Below are 24,821 nucleotides of genomic sequence, written 5' to 3'. Positions count from 1 at the left end.
TCAGGCCAAATGTCTGCCCATACCAAGAGGTAGCGATGGTAGGACATCGAAGGCCGTGCGTAAGAGCTTTCACTCGAACTGTCAAAGTATGGAGGCCCAACTGCGGTTACAGTGCTAACTGGTGTGTTGGATATGAACGCAGGTGAGTTTTTGGTTTGACTTAGCCCATCCTAGAGCTAGGCTAGACATAAGTTTTTGGCTTAGAAAAATAATAGGTAAATCTATGTAAAATCGTTTGGGGTTATTGTTGTGGGCAGGGGGTAGATACATGCTAGTTTATAGCTAGACAAGTACAGGAAAGAGAGAGGAGATGGCTGTGTCGATAAGTACTACATTATGCCAAATAAAAATAAATATTTACACAAGCCTAATCCTCAATTACCAAATGCCTGCAGTGATGGGGGTCTGTCAAGCCCTGAATGCCTCAAGTCTAGGGTCGTCTTCAAAAAATGGTAAACCTTACTTTTGACATGCCTAAGGCCATACATGCCTTGAGTGATTGGGACCAAATGCCTCGAAATTAAAAACATAGGATGATGGGCTAAATTAGTGAGAGGAAGAGGTACTGAATGGAATCTGTGCCTGTAAATTGGTAGCTTGCAATAAGGAATAAGGATATCTTGCATTTAAAAATTTGCAAAGTTGACACCTGGCATGTTTTTATTTATAGTGTAAATTGTGTATTTTAAAAATAGGTTAAATTTAATTAATGAAAATTACCAAAAATTAGATCTAATAACATAGTTTATCTAAGGAATAAATTCATGACAATTTTTTTATTTTAGGAACATTTTTGCTATAATTATACAAAATCTATAAGGTTTGATTAACTTAGTTAATTTGAATATATCTGAATGCAATTTAGTGAGAAATGCTGTTTCCATTTTATAAAAAATACAGTGCATTAAGGCATCAACCATTATTTTTAGAATACTTTATTTATGAAAGGTATATTAATAACAGAAGAATCCCATCCCTTTTTGAAGATGGAAAGTGTTAGAACCCAAACTTTAAAAAAATGTAAAAATGTAAATTATAATTGTCTATACTATCAAACTTTATGTGACAAAAAATGTGATGTGCCCATTATGGACAGGATAATGTCATATCATTACCATATTTGAGCATATCACTACCATATTTGGGCACCTCACTTTTTTGTCAAACTAGATATTATATTTTTCAACTTTTACAGAACTGCATATTATACATCATACCGCATGGTATACGAAAGTAACTACGTCACCAAGTACAAGTGCTGTCACGGGTGGTCACGCTTGAATGGCGAGGGAGGATGCATGTATCGTGAGTTACTGTTTTTTATATTCAATTTAGCTCCGTCTTTTCAGGGTTAATTTCTGTGATAAATGGATTGATTGATTCATACAATTACAATTCATTCAAAATCTTCTACTCCAAAATTTATTTCCCCAATTATTTGAAGTTGCAGAATTTATTGTAAACACATTATTTTTGTGTGTCCTTGATTTTCGACATTGTTTATTTTCGTGGAATCTGAGGGTGTGTGAAAATAAATGCATTTACAGTAGTCTATTGAAATCTCAATGACACGATACTGTTACAATTGCATGTTATACTGATGATTCGATTTTATTTGTTATGACTTAAAAAATTATGACAATACAAACATGCTTTTAGGTAGCAGTGTTGTATCTAGGAGGGAGTTTGATCCTCATAATATTTCAGCTCAATCTTAAAAGTTAGCACAGAGACATGTTCTTAAAGTAGTGTAACACTCTGACCATCAGGTCAACAACCCTTTTTCACTATTTCTCCCTACTCCATCTATTAACATTCCTAGTGGTTTCTTCCTATCCCTAGGTACTCTTTATTCACTCTCCTATAACCCACATCCTTAATCAATTACTGTTTCCTCATCATCATGGAATGTTCCCTTTACTAAATAGTCCCCTCCCAGTACATGCATATTAATTAGGACCGTTCCTTAAAATATGGATGTACTGGTAAGAGGAGAGAAGAGAAGGAAAAGAGCTTGGTAGAATAAAACATTTATAATAGAGAGAAGAAAAGGTATGTAATGTAGCCAGAACAGACTGTATTACATTGCATATTTAAATAAAACTGTATCTGACCATAAACCATATTTGCTGTTGGTACATTTTGTGACTGTGTGAAATCCTGCCGCTGAGACTATATGGTATAGTAACGGATACACTAAAATTACACCGTTACAACTGGTTCCCACACCAATTTGGACCCACAGAAGCCAATAAAACAAAAAGAAAAAAGAAGAAAAAAAAAACAAGAAGATGGATCAGATTTGGAATTTGTGGAGCAGCAGATGCTGATGGATGAATGAACACGGACAAAGAAGAGCAAAAGAAGAAGAAAAGAAGATTATTGGATGAAACAATTGCAGGACCAACCCCAGAAATAGAAAACGGAAGACAGAAGAAAAAAAACACCGAGGCAAAGAGACGAAGAACGAAGACCGAAAATAAGTTGATTTTTTACTATTGATCATTAACTGTTTTTGCGACCTTTTGTTTAACTTTCTTTTGACATTTTTTATTTTGAACGCTTTATACGAACTTTGATACGTATAAAATTTGTTTAATACTTTTGAGTCGCAGATGGAACTTTTTATAAACATTTTGTTTGTGGATGGCTTGGCTGATTTATTTTTAAACATTATTTTGGATAGCCCACAGTATATTCAACTTGATTTGAACACAATATTAACGAAGTGGTAAGTGATCCATCATTTCTAGTTCTTTTCTATAACCTCCTCTTTCTTCGGGTGATATAATATATGTATAGATATAATAATATTGTAACATGTTTTTACGTTCGGGAAATACGGCTGTTAATACCCCAATTTCCACACACTAGTCCTTTCTTTCTAGTCCATGGACGAAATGACCGCTTACCCCAACATATCCCCTCAGTTGGTGAAACCCCTATAGCTCATCACTCGCAGTCGGTATATGTTGACGATCTCGCTAAGCGAATACAAGATGCACACCAAATGGCCCTAGACAATACTTTACGACAAAAGGAAAGGCAGAAATTTACATATGATTTAGCCGCACGTTTTACCCCTTACAATGTTGGCGACAAAGTTTGGCTAGATGACCCAGCAAATTCTAGAAAGAAGTTAACACCGAATTGGATTGGACCCTACCTCATAACTAAAGTAGATAAGGGAGGCAGAACGTATCTACTCCAAAATTCCAACACCCTTAAACCCCTATCCCGACGCATACATCACGACAGACTGAAACCCTTTGTCGAACAATCCGTCAGAACAAGGTATGGCCGAAAAATTAACCCTCCTGCTAGATATGACATTTAATTCAACATGACCGACTTGTCATTCTGTTGTTTTTAAAGTTTTTACTTTAATTTGCAATTTCCTTAATAGGCTTAAAATTTAAGTTTGTGAAGAAGTTTGTTTTCAAATATTTTTTTTCGTTAAATGGATTTTTTTTAAAAATCTCATTGTAAATATCATAATATTGGTACATTTAGTTGTTTAGATTGTATAACCTTGTTTACCAGATTTACTCATTGCCGAGAACAGAGTAAATGTGAGAAGTTTACTTGTTTAATGCCGATCATTAATTCTATTCTTTTTTTTATTTACTCCGACTACTGTATGTGTTAGGCAATCACTTTTTCTTGAGTTTAATATTATTTTGTCTTTTACCTTGTGATTTATGTTATGGTGTCTTGATTAGATTATACACTTCATTGTGTTCTGATCATCATGCCGACTATTGGCACTCGATTAAGTTCCATTTAGTGTCGTTCCTGAACATGATATATATTTATCTAGGGATTAAATGACCTGCGACCAGGCAAATTCGAATAGCCACATCGATAGTCAAAATTTGTCATTGTTCTTGTCACGTTAGATTTATTATCCATAGAACTGTTTATTCCGACATTAGATCGTACCTGATCTTAACTTTCGCGATTATGGGTTTTAAACAACCGGCGACGAATGGAAATAAACGTTTTGGATTTTATTAATTACATGTATGTTTTGTTCTACATTTGGTAATTTTTTTCCTCTTGTTAAAATTTGTTTGCTTAATTATTACATTGTGTACTAACTCCGCCGTACTTGCCGACAACGTTATACAAATATTTGAAAACATGTTACGATGTATACTATATCACCATTCTTTTTACTCTCCTTCACTTGTGTTTTTCAATCTATACTTTCTATTCTCAATGATGGTTCACTTTTGCATAAACTTATTTTAATTAATTGCATGTTTTAAAACTTATAATATTTTATATTTTGTTATATTTCGTATACTTACGTAATATATTGCATATGATGACGAATTTTCATTACTTGTTTATTTTTAATTACTAGTAGCAGTAGTAATGTATTATCATCATTATATTTTTATTTTGGAATGATAGTTCATTCCCTTTACTTGATATTACTTGATTTTGTTTCTTAAATTTAATTAGCATACAGTTTTAATTTCAGCATTTACTTAATTACTTAATTTCTTTTATATTACAATTATCTTTTATTTTAAATATACGAAGTGGGACACTTCTTTGGTAGAGAGGGAATAATGTAACACTCTGACCATCAGGTCAACAACCCTTTTTCACTATTTCTCCCTACTCCATCTATTAACATTCCTAGTGGTTTCTTCCTATCCCTAGGTACTCTTTATTCACTCTCCTATAACCCACATCCTTAATCAATTACTGTTTCCTCATCATCATGGAATGTTCCCTTTACTAAATAGTCCCCTCCCAGTACATGCATATTAATTAGGACCGTTCCTTAAAATATGGATGTACTGGTAAGAGGAGAGAAGAGAAGGAAAAGAGCTTGGTAGAATAAAACATTTATAATAGAGAGAAGAAAAGGTATGTAATGTAGCCAGAACAGACTGTATTACATTGCATATTTAAATAAAACTGTATCTGACCATAAACCATATTTGCTGTTGGTACATTTTGTGACTGTGTGAAATCCTGCCGCTGAGACTATATGGTATAGTAACGGATACACTAAAATTACACCGTTACAGTAGCAATGGCGAGTGAAATATTTATATGCATTGATGGCCGTATAAAAACCACTTTTTAAATCACACCTTTTTTCAAAGTCAACTTATTTTATTTTGTAAGTGGTAGTCATTATCATCATCAGTTACGCCTCTCGTCTTGCAACATGACATTTTCTTTCGTTTTCTTGATATTGACACGGTGGTATCTTTTAAGTGGTAGACTAATTTTTACATTTTTAGGATGTTTCCCAATAGTCAAAGTGTAAATGTGAAATAAGGCCATATACGCTGAGCTGCCAAAAACAAGCTATGTTGTACAAACTGGGGTACATAAAGTACCTTTACCCACAGAAGTAAAAGATAGTTTTACACACAGTCATCAAATTATACAAATTCTAAAGCTCTGTCTACACTATCAAACCAGATTGACATGTGATGTGCCCATGTGCCTAAATATGGTAGTGATATACCCAAATATGGCAGTGATATGATATCATCATTTCCTTATATGGACACGTCACATTTGTAGTGTAGACAGAGCTTAGCTTTATTTCCCATTGAAAAGCATTTTCCGTGGATGTTAAAGAAGTGCATGTCATCCAGAAGGGACTGAAGCTAACAAAGAGCTATCTATTCACGTCCCACTTTATGTGATAACTACTAATGAATACTGTATTGCTTCTACTGTTTTATTGATAATTATTCATATTCCAGGATAACTTATCTTTCATCACCCACAGGGGTATAATTTAAACTTGACAGATGTCTCTTATTAGTTGTATGTTGCAATTTCTTTAATACAGTTTTTTGACAAAGCACAAAAAAAGATTATAATAATTTTATTATTATCCTTTTGTGATAGTTTAAAAGTACAATTCAATTTGTCATGGCATATAATGGAGTATCACACAATGCAATTTGTCATGGATACAGTAATGTGTCCCACAATGTGATATGTTGTGGGTATAGTAGTGTGTCCCACAATGCAATTTATGTCGTGGATAGAGTAATGTGTTCCACAATGTAATATATTGTGGGTATAGTAGTGTGTACCACAATGCAATTTATGTCGTGGATACAGTAGTGTGTCCCACAATGTAATATATTGTGGGTATAGTAGTGTGTGTCCCACAATGCAATATATTGTGGATACAGTAGAGTTGTAGACTATTTATTAGAACAGTAAAAAGGTAAATATAATAATGCAATATTTATTTGTTGAAAAACATTTTAAAATCATCTATTAAAAAAAAACATAACAAACTCAGAAGTTTGCAGAATGATGTATTTTACATATTAAAATAGTTGACATGTTTACTATTTATACCATCTGTGTATTGGCAATAAATAAAAAAATACATACTCCCACTTGGGAACATTTCTGGATTGTATCCTTGTTCCCAAGAAATAATATGTTTTCTTTATGGATTTGTAACCATGACGTAACCAATACAGATTTAATATTTAAGTTAACTAGCAATAGCATATTTCTATGCCTACTTTACTTTCCCAATACAAAATATTCAAACTTAAACATATAAACAATTGTAAATGAATACTTGTTTGAACAAATGCATATGTTTGAAACATATAAAAAAATGAAAAAAATTGAAAATGAAAAAGCATATTGGAAAATATAAAGCTGGTGAACTATTATTATAAGTTCTAAGTTATATTAATTTGACAATTATTATCACTAAACTTTACTTTATATTTTTTGTGAAGAGACATGTTTTTGTAGAAATCCTTTTGTCCAAAAACATGTTCTTTTATTGTCAGTGCTGTAATACATACTAACTACAATAAGAAGAATCTGTTCATACATAAAAACTAGTGAACTTGAAATGAAATCTTTGTTATGTTTGAATAATGTAGTTAGCCTTAGGCTAAGTTCAAACTACTTTTATAGTAAATCCTATATTGAAATACTCTACGCAGACACTTTACAACAAATTACCAACTATTATCGCGATTATATCAACTAGACAAAGGCAGTTACATTCATTGGGTGACAATACATTTTTGCTAGCGGTGCGCACGTTTCTGTCCCACTTTTTATTTAAACAGTTTTTAATGCGAACAGAGATGTAGTTTTGACTAGCCTCCATTGGTAGTTGATCGTACTTTCATGATAAAAGTTACAAAAGATGGTGTAATGGTATGACACCGGGCCTCTAAACAAAATGTTGTAGGTTCAATTCCTGTCTTTAATCCACTTTTACTTTAAACTGTTTTTATGCAAACAGAGTTGGAATTAATTTTAATGGCACTTAAAAAATAATTACAAAATCTGGTTTAATGGTTTGATACTTAGCCTGTATATAGAAAGTTACAGGTTCTAATCCTATTTCACACATTTTGAGAATTTGTTATGGAATTATACAGCACTACAGTATAGCAAGCCTAGTTTGAATGTTTTTTTTAGTATCTCCATTTGAGTGACTTTTAAATATTTGAATGACGTCTAGTACTGGAGACACAAGTCTAAAACCACTGGGCCCTGAAGTTTTGTTTCACCTGTTCTTTTTCTTTCAGTTTCCATAGTCTAGAATTTATTTTCATTTTTGCGAAAAAAAGATTGTTTTGTTTATCAGATTTATCAGTGAACAGTTCGCACGTTTGGAAATTATTAGCATTCCATACGAAAATTACAAACAGTAGCGGTTGTTTATTTGCCTAAACAAGACAATAAGTTGATAATTAGATAATTTTTTACTAAATTGTTGACGATAACTTTGTCCTTCAACGTGATTGCTTCCTCTAGACCAAAATATTTCAAAGTTTTTCTAATTTAAAAAATAGTTATTATAAAAGAATGTTATAAAACATCTAAAAGGCATTAAGATATGTTTTAAAAGTCTGAAAACGCCCCTTAGGTTTCCTAAACCAGGAGCCTCATATTCGGCCACTGTCAATGTCCAATTTACTATGTAATTTAGTAGAATTTCTAAATATAAAACATCAACTGCCTACTATTTATTATTACCAATTAGATTCAGTATAGACATTTCTTTTGTGTACATTTACTGTTTGAAGTTGCATTGTTGATATCAAACTACTTAAAATAAGTAAAATGCTGTTTATTATGTTGTTTTAGAAATAACGAAAGCTAGGAGGCCGGTGCCTAACATAGAGCAACAGGTCTGTTTCTTCGTTATATTTACCATCTTCTTAACTAATGTGAATAATTTCATGAAAAGAAAACCGGTATTTTCAAAAAGCGCAAATAGAAACTGAGCAGTTAGCTATTGTTTGCACTGTCATTACACGTCCTTGAGTTAAAGTGGCCAATTTGTATTGTTGGTAAATTTGATCGATCATCAATGGTATTTAGACAATTAATCTTCTTCAACTGTGTATGTCACCTGTAGGTTTTCTTTTTGCAAGTTTTTAAATGGTGTAATTATCAAATTTATCTTTACCATTTTTTACTGCCAAATAAGGAAATTGTTTAATAAATAAAACATAATAGAAACAACTAATTTTGATAGTACAGTAATTAGTTTTAAAATGAGTTTGTGTAGACTTTCTTTCTTCATTTTTTCAATTAACAAATTTCTCTTCATGTGTTTGCCAAATATATATCTATAAATATTGGGACCACGCCTAGTTTGTCATATCTTTGAGTTTTACTTTGTCAAAACCATAATATATGACTAATTTGTAATCATAAATTAATTTTGTCCATCAAGAATTTGCCTGGTTTTTTCACACAATATATTAATATAAACAAATATTTCTTTTTCCATTTTATTATAATAAAAATTAGTATATAATAGAAATATTATGGGGACACTTTTGAACCCCAAAAGTGTCCCCAAAATAGGTGTGTCCTAAAGGAGGGGTTCTAACTGTATTTATACATTTTTTTGAATTATAAAAAATGGACTCTTTTATATTCACACCTGTTTTAACAGTCAGTTTTTACATTCATCCAATTGGTCTACATTAAAAATGTCTTTGTTCAAAACAATGTAAAATTTGTGCCAATTTTAATTTCAATTTTATTCAGAAATGTCAACTTTTAAACTGTCTGAGCCATCACGTTATCTAACAAGTTGATTTATGATTTTATATTAATGATAATGTCAAGTAGATTCTAAAAGAAGAGCGTATATTATTTCAATATTTAATAAATGCAGAATCATAGCTGCTCTTCTTAGTCCCAAAGGTACAGCAAATTCCATTCTTTATAATATTTTCAATGACATAAACCTTTCCACGTACAAAAGCCCTAACCCCTAATGTATACTATTGTCATCAACTCACGTTCATTACATGGGACTGGAAAGAATTACGTTGTACTGCGAATTCGTGCATGACTCAGTTTCCCTCTTGTTAAGCACAGGTCGTACGTGTGAGCTTAGAATTGTTGTTTCTTGTTGATTTGAGTATGCATCACAAGGATTTCCCCTTGTGTCAGCGATATCCCCAAGGCTCAAGTCCATTTATAGGGTGCAGAGGGGACATCACACAAATATAGGAACCAAAATAAATTAACTTGCGTTCCATAAGAAATGAGGATTGCCATAAATTAAAGTATTGTCTTTAAGATATTAATGAAATGTAATTTAAAAGACATTTGTCATGTTTTCCATCAGAGAAACATGTGCGATGTGCCCAAATATGGTAGTGATATGACATCGTGTTCATATATGGGTAGATCAAATGTTATTGACACATAAAGTTTGATAGTGTAGACAGAGCTTAAGAATTCTGGAAGGTTAAAAATTATACCCTTCCATTTCCACCCATGAAAACTCTATACAAAACGCCAGTGTTGACATCCAGTGTGTGTGTGTGTGTAAACTCTGTAGTCTTACTAGGCGATGTGAAGGGGTAATAGACTAGCTCTCATATCCCTACTTTCCTGTTCCCTTTACCAATATTAATTCTCTCTCTCTTTTTTGCACCCCTTGTAGCCACCTAGCAAAGTACCTCTTGCTAGTTACTTTTTTGTCATTGACAGTGATAATCTTTACACAACCCGATTGTTTGATAAGGTACTGCCCTAACAATAACATTTGTTTACCAATGCTTGCTCTAATGCTTGCTCTACCTGTGTAGATTGAACAAACAAATTGGTTGTCAATGAACCCATGCTATATGATACCGTGTATATGGGAGATACCATTGCATTCCCACACCCTATCTTTTTTTTTCATATGCATCTAATTACAGGATGGATAAACTATTTTATAATTTATCGTGCTTATAAATAAGTCTCATTTGAGGCTTAGGGAGTGGAGTTTAAAGAGTCGTGAGGTTCAACCCTGGCGCTAGGTCAGGATTGAATCCTGGACCTTGGGATTGGTACGCAAGAACGTTGACCACCAAGCTACAGCTCCACTTGCATAATACAGTGGGTAAAACTACTGTTGTGAGGGCCTTGAGAGGTTAAAAACAAAGCAAAGATGGTTTAAATATAATTATTTGAGCTGCGCCCAGGATGGTTAGGGGAGGGGGAGGGAATTGTTGGGAAAGGTGTTGATGGTGTTTTAAATTTTGCTAAATCCCTGGTTGTTATCCTATGTTACCATTAAACAACTGATCAACTCTCTGGCCATATTTCCTTATGTTGTGAGTTTTACTAGTATTTCATTATTTTTATTAATTCAACCAGCACGTCAATATATAATACATTTACATATAGAAGTACTGGCCAGGGGAAGATAAAGTAACATAACTGCGACTCAAAAAAAAGCTAGTTACAAACAGTTTGTTGTGATATAAAAATATCATGTTGAAATGATTATTCTGTTATTTTGGAGTTAATAAGTGCAAGGCTATCTTCCTAAAAATGCAATGCGTACCGCTTTTAATGTTCCACAAAATACAGTTGTTGGAATTCAATGTGCGTGCATTATTTAGTGTAATATACGACAACGTTAGCTTTCACGTTTCCGGTTCGTAGTTTAGTATTGATGGCAGAACTAGGGTACTGTCCTTGACTCACCCGAATTAGAAATGAACAAAGGTATCTTTGTACTGTATCATGTATATGCTTAATTGTGCATCTATACCTATCGTAAAGTAGTACACCAGATTGGTTCACAGTACACATATCAATAGCAATAATGTCAGTATAGTTTTCATTTAAGAGAGAAATTCTAAACCGCTTTTGATAGATGTTAAAATAAATAATTTAAGATGAGAAAATATCTGCTTCTGCTTTATCTATTAGTAACATATGGGGTTGGTTTATATGTACACTATAGCAATTGATGTTAGAATAGAGGTAGACACCAGCCAAGTAAAAATGTGTTGGGCAGGTTTTTATTTGGTTATCGGATTTTGCTTGCCCAACCAATTTTCACTTGCCCAACCAATTTTCACTTGCCCAACCAATTTTCACTTGCCCAACCAATTTTCACTTGCCCAACCAGTTTTTATTTTCAAACTATATAACAGTAACACAGAAGAATGTGGCCAGGTAACGGATCAAAGCTTATAAAGGACTTGAACAATCGTAAAAAAAGAAAACTGTTTGTCATTGATAATTGAGACGCGTGCCGTAATCAAAAGTCTGTAGATCAGCCATTGTAATGATGTGAAAACTTATCTTATAATTAAATAGCATCCAGGGTTGGTTTTACGAGATTAACACCTTTCAAAGCAAATAACGATTAACCTAAATCCTATCTTTCATAGCTAATTAAGCATACTTCACTATCAGTACACTGTGCTATTAGTAGTATTAAGGGATTAAGCCTAGGATTATATCAGATTAAACCTGCTAAATCTAAACATGATCAACCTATGATATGATAGGTACATCTTCAGTAGTTTTATAGGTCTTTCTCTGGTATTCTATCTATTTGTGGATTCTATCATTTAGGTGAAATAAAGTAAAGCTGACCTGATTCTTAATTATCTTGTTTACACAGTCCACTACAAAAAAATCTATTTTGAAAATCAATTTTAAAAATAGATTTAAAAAATAAGGAAAGCACTAAATTCTGATGATAATGATAATTGATATACTAAAGACAAACCCGTTTTATTTGTTGGGACACCCCTACTTTCAGATATACTTTTGTTTTGACACCTCTTGTTTAGGACTCCTCTCTTTTGGAACATCTCTACTTTGTGTCACCCCCTTTTTCGGGGGACCACTATTACGGGACCAATTCCAAGTTAAACGCATGAAGAGCTAAGGTATTTCACCACCACTATTTAGAGGACACTTTGCTAGGTCCCAAAGGTGTCCCTTTTATAGATGTTTTACTATATAACAATTTATGATTAATTAATGTAGTTAAGAATTTTGTTCAAATGTTTGAACTATACTATAGTACACTACAATGAATTTTACAGTATGTTGATGTAGATACTATTTTAAGTATTGTGGTCTAGATATCTCTATTAGAACCATATGCTTAAATGACAATGCCAAGTGAAAATATAGAGGAATTAAAAGATATTTACTAGCAGGAGATTGGCGAGGAATTTTGTGTAACTGCACGCTGTGTTATTGTCTGTGTCTATTGGTTTATAGTCTGCTAAAGATTAGCGGGGATGAACGTTGTTGTCAACTTGACTGTCAACTTTCAACGATTGCTTTCTTTGGTATTTTGTTCAATAGTGTTATATCCAATTATTTAGTATAGTTGTATAAATGAAGTTTGGTTTTCTGTCTGAACTAAATAATAAATGAAAGATTTATCTTGGTCTCGGTTATCTCGGTTGTAATAAATAATAATAAAACTGTTTTTCATTGTGTGTGGCATACAGAACTACTTTAAAGTATGACATTTAACTGATCGACTTCTCGGTATGTAAAATTTATAGTATGGCGTAATATTATATTATAGAAGCATGAATCACAAATTGGTTCTGTTGACTGACTGATATCAGCTATCAAATAATTTACATCGTACAACATTTCTCTTTGGTTGTTTGAAGTATGGCGTAATGGTAAGTGCACTGGATATCAGATTGGCATGTGAAAGGCATCAGTTCGAGACTTGCCTGTACCATATTGTTATAGGCAAACTTTGCTCTCATTGCCTTTTCGTCAAGTGTATGTTGAATGTGTATGTTAAAGAAGTTGTTTCAATATGCAAAAAAGAGTAGGGATGTAGGAGTCGGGGGTCGTCTCTGAATGAATAGTCAATAGTAATTGAAGAGGTTTACACAATATAAAAAAATAAGTAAAAGTCTTTCTAAAGTTGGGGTTACCTGAATTTACTTTTGAGATATAGAAGTCAATGTACTTAGTTTGAGGTTTGGCAAAGTACAGTGGGCCATACGCCAAACTTTTGATACAGGAAATGTGGGTAATATTGATGGACAGGTGGATACAGTAGGTGGTTCCCCACACCTGAATATTGAAATAAATGTATTTATTTACATTATTAGTTAACTTTGAGCCGTTCAATTGTTTCAACTACTTTGAGAGTTTTCAATTTTGGGAGTGATAAATTGAAACAGAAACCAAACTTACACAACCCTTTTGAAATAAAAATACATTTGTTTTTAATGTGTATTTTATTTATTTTGATATGAAATTCTTGTAACATTCTCCAACATAGAAATATTATAGGCCTATGATATGTTTTAAGTATTCATATCTGAGGATACAGTAAACTAACGTCAGCTTCTTGTAGTAATAAAGTAAAAGCATTTATCTAACTCATGGGTGAATGAAGTATCTTACGGTTTAGAAAATATCCTATAACCTAAGCCTGAAAGATTAAATATATGTGATCCGTGTCCGCAAGCACCGCCTGATGGCTTTAATTTACATGGGTCGTGCAACCGTAAGGTTGTCACATAGATAAACTTAGTGGTTGCAGGAAGCAACGAGTTAGAACAGAGATTAGCTTCTCGGAAGGTGAGTTTGCAGTTTACGTGTCGTAGTTGAAACTGAAATATTGATAGGTTAGATGCTAGATAAAGAACAGATGATAGAAAATCTGAATTGATACTTGATATTTTTAACAAATTTTATAGAATTTAAGTACACTAAGTTTTGGCTAGTTTTTGGCCTCAATGCTTGGTTCCCATTAGGGACACAGTGCAAAGATGTTAAATGATAGTTCACAAATGATTTGACCAATCACAAGTGATGGATTATTTGAACTGTCGCTTGTCATTGGTCCACTCACTTGCATTGCATCTATATCTGAAGTTGATATTTCATCTTGGAAAATACTGGTGAAACCCTATAAGGGAACATCTCTCATGAAAAAAATTAGGAGAATATATGTTTTAAAACTCTGTCTACTCTATCAAGTTTTATGTGACAACAAAATGTGATGTGCCCATACATGGACACGATGATGTCATATGACTACAATATTTGGGCATATCACTACCATATTTGGGCACATCGCACATTTTTGTCAAACTAGTTTGATTGTGTAGACAGAGCTTAACAATAAAGGCCAACTCCTTACCCACTTTCCTTTGAAACAAATATATATGTTTTAACACTGCAATCAACTGCTGTTAAGAGGACACCTCTATTAAAGGGACACCTCTATTAAAGGGACACCGATTAAAGGGACACCTATTAAAAGGACACCTATTAAAGGGACACCTATTAAAAGGACACCTATTAAAGAGACACCCTTATTCAGAGGACACTTTGTTAGATTCCAATGTGTCTCTTTAAAATAGAGACTCTACAGTATTAAAATATCGATTCAGTCAAATTTTTATATAGATATTTATTGAATAGATTAAAATAAACTGGTTTTTTTAACCTACATTTTTGGTGAAACAACATTTGATTGTCATGTGTCTAACATCTTAAAAGTATACAGGTGTTTGGCTTATCCTATCAGGATCTGATGTGAAGCAGTTCATGGCCACAGGTGCCTGCGTTTAGGCTTACATTTAATCGCACCTTCAGTCTTATCGCACCTATCAGTCACAGTGAAAAGCACCCGGTACTTAGAAGGCGATTATATCTAATTGGTTGAAAGTATGTGGAGAGGCTAGATCAGGCAGGGGAACAAAGGGGGTCACGGATTGGAGCATGCTTCAGATCTTATCATTCCTACTATTTTTTAAACAAATAAACAAGGCTATAATTTTAGGAATTTCTTAGATAAATAGCTTGTTTTGGAAAATTTTAGATTATTTTTGGTTTTATAAAAAAATAAAATGTATTTATATTGACACCATTCAACAGCAATACTCACCAATTACAGGAGAGAAAACTGTTTTATATGAAGGTTACAAATTGGTGGTATAATTATTGCCTGTCCAAAAAAATCCTTGTACTGTGACAGAACTGGGAGTTGAACCAGGGATCTGGGATTTGAAAGCAAGCATGTCAACCACAAAGACACAATGCCATTAAAATATTAGTTATGTACTACTGTATCTTCATGATAGTCCTCAACCAAAAAGTGTTGGTAACCTTTATAAGTGGCACTGTGGCTTGGTTTTTGGCATTCTTGCTTAATAATCATAATTCATTGGTTCAAATCTAATCATAGTTCCAGTTTCAGCTAATACATTACCAATACCTAAGCCTTATATGAGACTTGGTTTAGAAAGTATGGATTTCCCAGTCCACTCATTAGTTCAACTTATTATCTCCGTTGATTTGAAGTATAAACAAAAAAGTACTTTAGTATAATTAATATTACACAAAATATTTTTAGCTTTCTATCAGTCACTCATATACTATTGTAACTGCACCATCATATTATTATCCTAATGACATAACTTCCCATAATGTAATTCCCCTGAAAGTTCCTTGGGGCAGACTATGATACCGTCGACCAATGGTTGTAATAGACATGCCATTTTTAGTGACCAGCAAAAAGCACATAACCCCTGTAATAATTGTTGTCCTTACAGTCAATTTGAACCTAATGAACATGATGGCTGAGGTAAATGAAACCAGTTGGCATGACATTAACTCGTAAATAACCACATACCCTTCCTGACTCCGATCTGTAGTTAAAGCCAGATGCCGTGGTTGGAATTTGATAGATGTTGTTAATAGTGTAATCATCACAGTCCAAATTTATTTTACCTATAATTATGAAAAATATTAAGACGACGTTTTCTTTTTGTAATATTATACAATTTTATTTAAAAATCACAGTACTATTCTTCATATGTTGTTTTTAATTTCTTGAATGTGATTATATCAATTAAATTGTATTTTCTGTAATTAATACTACAGTAAATTTCTTCTTTATTGTTTATTAATTTTATCCAAAATTCTTTTATAAAAAGATTTGACCTGTTTAGTGATCGTTTCAAAATTATTCTACTGTAGTTAGTGCAGTAAAACTACAAATTTAACAAGTTTTCAAAATATATATCAGCCAATCACTGTGTGTATGATTACCAAAAAGATTGCTAATGCATAAACAGTACAAACGTGTAGTTGCTGCAGTAACTGCAGTAACATAATTTTGACATGATCCCTTAGTGCCTTTTTTACATCTGAAATGAGTTCAGGTGGCAAAATATATTTTCAAAATGTTGATAATAAAACTTTAATGGATGTTTTAAGGGTGTCAGCCATAGAGTCCCCATCATTTAAATTTCAATCTTAACTTATTAAATGTAGTTTGACAGACAGAAGCATGTTGTCATGACGATGTCAATCACTTTAGATGTAAGGATCATTGAGTTCACAAGCCCCTCTTCCACTGTTTTAGTTTAGCTGTCTCTGACTGGTGTTACAGCTGGAAATGTTGTTATTCTCGACGATTGGTTAAGGTATGGACGCCGTAACACCCACAGTCGTAGGGCCTGTTGTTTTCAGCAAGATTTCCTACATAAACTGTTAGTAGCATAAACAAACTTTATCATGCACTCCAAACAATATAAACCCACCAGAGTGTCAAAGGTTGCATGCCATGTTTTTCAGGTGGGCTATAAACGCTTCAGTAATGTTGCACAAATGTTTTAAACATTTCATCATTCATTTGTCTGTTCGTTCGTCTATATTTCATTTCTTTACTTGCTGCATGAGCCAGATAAAAATGAAAATTCTTTGTTCTTTCCAAGAAAGCTGTAGACTTTTTTTCTAACTGTATATAAACCCCATACCATATACGGTATTGTACTGTTCTTTATATTAGTATTCTTTCCTGGTTTTATTATATCCTTTATCTTTCTTGCATTAAATCGGGAAGTTGAAATGTGTAGTGTCCTTATTGGAATTATTGAGCAATTAAGAGGATTATGCGGCATAGAACAGAAGCTGTGGTTTCCTACGAGGAACTTTAAAAAAAATGTGGGTCTTTTTATCTTGTCAGATCGATGTTTATAAGAGCGGCATTATGCAACCAATATTGTATATATTATTATAAACAATATCTACAACAACTATCAATTAATTACAATTTCTGTAATCTTGGTAAATTCTTATATACTTTAAAACAAACTGAAACATTTTTTTTTATTAAAAAGAGGAACCAATTAGGTTTTTTTTTCATGTTTAAAAAATTAAAATTTACTCTTGAAACGTGTTCCCCTAATATGAGTGTCCTAGGAACAATTAGTTTACTCTTTCGAAACCACTTTCCGAAATTCAGGATGGTCCCAAATTCTATCTTACTATTCAAACTCCATCTTGGAAATCAGATATAAAAAGCCAGTCCAAAGGACTCTAAGTGTAGAGGTTTTTTTATACTTTACACACCTGTGATATAGAAATTAACCTTTCATTTTGTTGTACCAATTATTAATGTTTTATGCAATATAACGTGTTCGTTTGGAAGGATGTCATCGAGGAAATAACTCGTTGTCGACGACGTTGATTATATCCGTAACGAGGATGTTGTTTTCCTGGTTGTTGAAAAGGTGGAAATGTAGCCGTTACTTGACATTGCATGATATATGGCACGTTTGTTTCCTCATATGTAACCGCTTTTTACAAACAAACCAGTAATTAATGGTTGTCAAAAATAACAAGTATACCACAATGTAAAAAGATACAATTGAATTTGAACCACAAATTGGAGTAATTTATTGTAATGTACACTCTTTTGTGTATAAATTAGTTGAAGATAGATTGTTTAGTTCCGATAGATCAGTTACTTACACTTTTTTTATTGTAATGGTAGGCCTACACACTTTGACTGGCTGTCCTTTGAGTCGTTTACTAACACTTTAATATAATAGTCCTGCTTTATAGCTATAACTATTATCATTCCTGTTATACTCTCTGTTAGAGAAAGCTGAAAGAAAATGTTAAAAATAGACTTTGATTGGGTAAAAGGTTTGACATAAAACCTTTTTATATTTTCCACAAAAAAAATGTTTTTGATATTTTTTAAATTTAAATATTCAGAGACCAGATATTTTGTTTTATTTAAAAGTAGTAACATTTTACGATTTGGTCAAAAACTGGCCACTTGCTTGTAGTTCTACAAAAAAAAATAATTCAATAAAATTCTCAACATGCCAGCCAGCCTGAGGATGATGGTCTAAAAGTTGATTTATGCATACAGGAAATTCAACCATACAATTTGTATGTTAAATTAAAATATTCGTAAAATTTTTTTTAAACTGAATACAACCTTTTAAAAAAATAGCTTATGGTAAAAATCATTTGGCATGATAACGAAAAAGACATCAAACTTAATTTATTACTAAGTGCAAAATAATTAAAATTAATTTCAGCAAATTTTGACTTGCTTTATCATTTATTATCAAATATTTACCCAAAAAAATCTAGTAATTTTGAGTCAGAGCCTTTGGGGCTTTAGTAAAATAGAACACAACAGAAAACATTGATAAACAAAATGTTCTGTCTGTGTTGGACTGATAACATCGATATTAAAAAGACAGTTAAGATTTAAAAGATTTAAGTCCGTATGTTGGAATCCGTTTCCAGGTAACATTTGGCAACTTGTTGGCTCAGCTAGACGTGTGAGGTCTGACTCATCTCCTTATGGACAGTTATAGACAGTTATAGACGTAATCTATTTCAACAATTATTATTTGGTGTTTGATATTTTAATATATATTTACCATTTTTAATAATTACCACATTTGTGAAAATTTTACAGTTTATTTCGTGCCTAGCTTATACCTGGATAAACCGAAAAATGCCATATTTCTCTTTGAAAAGCGAGATATACCAGAAAGGTAAAAAATTCATTCAACACCCCTTTCCATAAATGGTACAGTCCACAAACCATGTCCTCAAGTGGTAGCATCCCCACAAACCACTACAATTTCAACAGTCCTAATTGTACCCAAGTAGTACTAGTAATAGTATGGTTGCGTTCATTATACCCTTTAATACCTTCTGCTGCAGATGCGATATTTTTAGCTCTTCTTTGCTATTAAACTCATTGTCTACTACTTCAAGATTTGGTTTCTGGCTCAGTTTCTTGGTGGCCAAAACATTTGGGCCAAATTTAAGACGGGACTGTCTTTTATTGGGTTTTAATTTTTAGTTGCCCTATGAAAATTGTTGGTTGCCCAAGGACTGAGGGCAACTGATTCTATGAGCCTGGCCACGATTATTACATAACTCTGCTTTTGTTAAATGTTGTATTTTTGTTATAGAAAACTTTGGTATTCAAAAGGCGGTATCATTAGAAATACCTTCACAAAGGGGTATATACATTAATCTTTGCCACAACATATAACCCCTATTAAAGGGTTGCTCCCCTAGGTATCCCCTTATCATTGGTTGAACTATATTTTAAATATGATTTATTGATTACCCTATGTCACCTATCAACACCAAAGGATTGCTATTGATAAAGTCTACCACATGCTATCCCAGGACAAGTACTATTAACATCTTATGTTTCTTCGTGCACCTGTTAAATATGTGCGATATTGTAAAATAGCAAAACATAATGCAGCCAAGCATAATGTACCTATAATAATTAATAATTGTCATTCTTAATGATGTAGTTCTCTGATGGCTTTGACATTAAGATAAGTATGATAAACCGAACAAGAAAAATGGAGAAGATCATGGGTAAAGTCAAAATTTTTTAGGATTGTGTGTCGACATTAAAATGAGATTAATGCATTATAAATCTCATAAATAAATTTATAAAATCAATTGCTATACATAACCAACCTTTTGACATTTATGATTAGGTTCTCGAAGAACAACAAGTGGGTTATGCATGCATGAGAAAACTGCCATCCTTAGCCATTTCTACAAGCAATATTAATATTTTACATTAAAGATCAACTTATAATTGTACGCATTTATCTTTATGCAAGACATTTTACTCACGTTTGCATCTATCCACCCAGGTGTACAAATGAGTACTGTAACTTGCAAAGGTCAAGACACAAATTTGCGCTGATTTCTAGCTGTATTATGGGAGTACATGTTTGATTAAAAAATGACTGATAGTTAGTAGAAGTTTTCAGGAGTAGGTTCTAAGGAAAAGTTAGTTTAGCTTGACCCAGGCAAGTCTTCCCTGTCTTCCTAAAAGAGTAGCGGTCCATGGAAAACTATTTAATAACTTACTTGCAATATCCCACGTAAGATTTTATTTTTGAATGAACAAAGGGTATTTATCTCTATAAGAGTTATGACCTTCCATACAAACATAAAGACAGATAATAAAACCTGACTGACTTCTACTTCTGTTTGCGTGACAAGTCATGCATGTGAAGTGGGTAGCATGCGTTATCTCACACCAACATACTTGGTTATGTCAAACCCTCTTATCTACATGTTATATGATTAAATAAAAATTGTAGTTACTGTACGGGTGAAAGCCCACCCTGAAATTGGGGTAATTTTCATGTAAATTGATCCATTAATAGCCTATGTCTCCACTTAAAAGCCAAATTGAATTTTAAGGGTCTGTTTCTGCTGCATAACGCAATTTAACCGGTTATTTTAAAATAGATTAAAAATAGATAACAATAACAAGACCGCGTTTCTGCTCAATTTATGCTCCGAAATAACCGGTTAAATCTATGGGTGGTCTTCGAGCAAAACGTCATCATTACCCAAAATGCAATACACTCAGACGGAAGTAGTAAGTTGGCTGTTTGTTTACATCGACGTCGTCAATACACACGTGTGTATATCGCCGAACATCTCAAACATGTTAAAATAATAAAATGTTGTCTACAGGTCTACAAGTTTTGTTTTTTGTAAAGCCTACTTACTGATCGCTAATAAAATTAATTCTCATGGCGCCTTTAATAACATGGGAAGGGTCGTGCAGCGCCCGATCGCCTAGGATAATTTTTATCTAGCCTAAAATTCCTCAACAAAGGCGATGATGATACGGCCCTTCCCACGTGAACGAGCGAGCGCGGTCCTACAAAAAACCAAACGGAAACAAAAACGAGACTTAGAATGTTGCAATACCTACCAAACGAGAGTAGATAATTGTTAATTAATTATGAAACCCTAACTTTTAATTTATAGCAAAAATCGTCCGAATTTATGTTAAAAACGACGAGTTTAGCCACAAAAACTTAAATCAAACGAGAGTATCCAAGTCATAGAATATCGCACGCACATAGTGCCTTTAATAGAATAATGAGTATTAAACATTGTTTCGTATATTTATGTACTAACATAAATAATAACACATTTCTATGCTTAATAAAATCATATTTAATATATTATCAAAGGCTCTCATAACCTTTGTTTTCGGTCGATGTGATGTTTTTCTAAAAAAATTATATAAAACGATCAAATTAAGATTGTTCATTGTTCTCCTATTAAAGGCACTAAGGGCGTGCCATAAATACGCTCGTTTGGATTAAGTTTTTGTTGCTAAATTCATCGTTTATAACATAAATTCGGATGATTTTTGCTATAAAATTTGGGTTTTCATAATTAATTAACCATTATCTACTATCGTTTGGTAGGTATTTGCAACATTCTGAGTCCCTTTTGTTTCCGTTTTGGTGTTAATATAGGACCATCCATACCCTTCGCGAGCGTGTACTAACGCCTCAAATTGCTTAGCTTGGGTAGTCCCCGGAACTCCACCCCAAATTCCTCTTTACTTTCGCAAAAATGCTCTTATTTATTATCTGTGATTCTTTTCTATTGCCTTCCATCCTTCCCTGTACTTTCTCTCCCCCCACAACTGAATAACATATATTGTGATTTCATTCATCCACATACATGTTCACTTCTTCGTTCGACTGTCAAAACCATGAGGAAAACACGCACCGTATGCGACGGTATCTGACCCGGGGTCACAACTGTCAATCAAATAACCGTTATTTCGTGTTGCAGCTAAGAATTGCTCAGCGATAACCGGTTAAACGGCGTTCTAACACCGATTTAAATTGGTGTTTTTAACCGGTTATTTTGCGCTGCCTTTTAACCGGTTACCACAAATGTGTCCTGTTTCTGCTGCCAAGAAAATGGAGTTAATTTATTCACACCGATTTTAATTTATTCACACCGATTTTAACCGGTTATTTTTTATGCAGCAGAAACAGGCCCTAAGAGAGTTGACTCTATACAGTAGAACCAATCCCACAAGACATCCATACTTATGGGATACTTCCATTTGAAATAAACAGCTGCGGGATTGTCCCCATGATAGTATTAAATAGTGTTAAGCATAAATTGCTTAGTTCTTATTCATCTCACAGGAATATTTCCCCTTAAAAGTGTCCTCTTTATAGAGGTATCCCCTTATTGGTTTTGTCCCCTTAAGAGAGGTATCCCCTTATTGGTTGTGTCCCCTTAATAGAGGTATCCCCTTATTGGTTGTGTCCCCTTAAGAGAGGTATCCCCTTATTGGTTGTGTCCCATTAATAGAGGTATCCACTTATTGGTTGTGTCCCCTTAATAGGTATCCCCTCATTGGTTGTGTGCCCTTAATAGAGGTATCCCCTTATTGGTTGTGTCCCCTTAAGAGAGGTATCCCCTTATTGGTTGTGTCCCCTTAAGAGAGGTATCCCCTTATTGGTTGTGTCCCCTTAATAGGTATCCCCTTATTGGTTGTGTCCCCTTAATAGAGGTATCCCCTTATTGGTTGTGTCCCCTTAAGAGAGGTATCCCCTTATTGGTTGTGTCCCATTAATAGAGGTATCCACTTATTGGTTGTGTGCCCTTAATAGGTATCCCCTCATTGGTTGTGTGCCCTTAATAGAGGTATCCCCTTATTGGTTGTGTCCCCTTAAGAGAGGTATCCCCTTATTGGTTGTGTCCCCTTAAGAGAGGTATCCCCTTATTGGTTGTGTCCCCTTAATAGGTATCCTCTTATTGGTTGTGTCCCCTTAATAGGTATCCCTTTATTGGTTGTGTTCCCTTAATAGGTATCCCCTTATTGGTTGTGTCCCCTTAAGAGAGGTGTCCTCGTAATGGTGGTGTCCCCTTAATAGGTATCCCATTATTGGTTGTTTCCCCTTAATAGGTATCCCCTTATTGGTTGTGTCCCCTTAATAGGGGTATCCCCTTATTGGTTGTGTCCCCTTAAGAGAGGTGTCCTCGTAATGGTGGTGTCCCCTTAATAGGTATCCCCTTATTGGTTGTGTCCCCTTAATAGGTATCCCCTTATTGGTTGTGTCCCCTTAAGAGAGGTATCCCCTTATTGGTTGTGTCCCCTTAAGAGAGGTGTCCTCGTAATGGTGGTGTCCAATTATTAGGTGGTGTCCCAAATGAAAGTTTCTACTGTACAGTAACATTTTGCTATTTAGTCTTAAAGCAATGATCCATCAAATAAAACAAACCTTCTGTTTTGATGTATAACTTCTTTGTTTGAATTATAATCACCAACAATAAATAAATCGTACAGTATGATCAAGTACTCCTGTCAATATTTGTTGATTAATAAGAGCTATATACACTTAACTATTTACACTAAGCTATTTACACTTTTCTCATATCAATAAACTTAACTGCTGTTATTGCCTGTGAGGAAAGGTATGCACTGTACTGTAGTTGAAGTTAGAGACTTCTGAATCAGATCATTTCTTTTTAAATGAAAACAATCGACAGTACGTAGATCGATTTTATTTAGCATTTGCTTCATTTGATTGTATCTTTATTGAAATCCAGCCATTGATACCCACAGCATTGTCATTTTTCAGTAACTTGTCTTTGGAGTTACCATATACTTGATATACTTGTCATGAAATTGATTATTCTAGTTGCAAAACCGGTTTTAAATGAAGTGATCATAAGTTGGTACTTTCTTATTATGCATACTACACTGCAAAACATTAGGCCTATGATGTGTGCTTTTTTTTATTTCCTTAAATAAGTTAAGACCTTGCCCTATAATGTACATTGAATTTCACTTTCTAAAAATGGGGGAATTCCCATCAAGACATCCCACCATGCCCCTGACCCTGTATTCCACTGGGAATATGTATACTGTTCTCATGGGATTCAGTCCCGTTAACCTGTGCTATCGTGGGGTACATTTCTTGTTTCGCCATCCTTATCGAACTCCCCGATGGTCCAATTTGCAGAGTACAACTTGATTGGCTAGCATGTCACTTCCATTGCCAATTTCAGCAAATGTCCGCCAATATCCTGTCCATTCTCGTTGCCGAGAATTTTAATTGCCAATTGCCTAATTGGTCACTTCTGTCAAAACTCCCTGTAGCTTGTTTCCTTTTTTTCTGAAAAGAATTTCTATTTTTAGAAGAAAAAAATAGGTTAAATGCCCATCAGTCTTAAACTTATTATTTTTCTTTTTTTCAGCAATTTATTTCTTTCAACTGTCCATCTGTTTTCTACCCTCCTTTTACATGTGATAATCCTTTTTTTTAGCCAAACAATTTGGGTTAAATTGTCCATGAATTTAAGAAATTGTTTTTATTTTATCGGGAAGTTAATTCTTTCAACAACTGTCCATCGGTTTTGCTACCATTTTTGGAATCGATAACAGATTTGAT

General features: G+C 33.5%; 1 protein-coding gene across 4 annotated transcripts in view; it reads left to right on the top strand.

Annotated features, from left to right (window-relative positions):
• Nucleotides 1-24,821, top strand: part of LOC140045221 (uncharacterized) — a 121,242-nt gene that overhangs the window by 1,817 nt on the left and 94,604 nt on the right. For all 4 annotated transcript variants that reach the window (XM_072090039.1, XM_072090038.1, XM_072090036.1 and 1 more), the window contains exons 2-3: nucleotides 5-142; nucleotides 1,196-1,305. In XM_072090039.1, the coding sequence (XP_071946140.1) occupies nucleotides 5-142; nucleotides 1,196-1,305 (248 nt within the window). The remainder of the gene's footprint in view (nucleotides 1-4; nucleotides 143-1,195; nucleotides 1,306-24,821) is intronic.

The sequence above is a fragment of the Antedon mediterranea genome, chromosome 3 (genome assembly GCF_964355755.1).
Source record: "Antedon mediterranea chromosome 3, ecAntMedi1.1, whole genome shotgun sequence".
Taxonomy (NCBI): domain Eukaryota; kingdom Metazoa; phylum Echinodermata; class Crinoidea; order Comatulida; family Antedonidae; genus Antedon; species Antedon mediterranea.
Note: the sequence above shows the minus strand (reverse complement) of the source record. Positions and strands in the feature narration are given on the sequence as shown.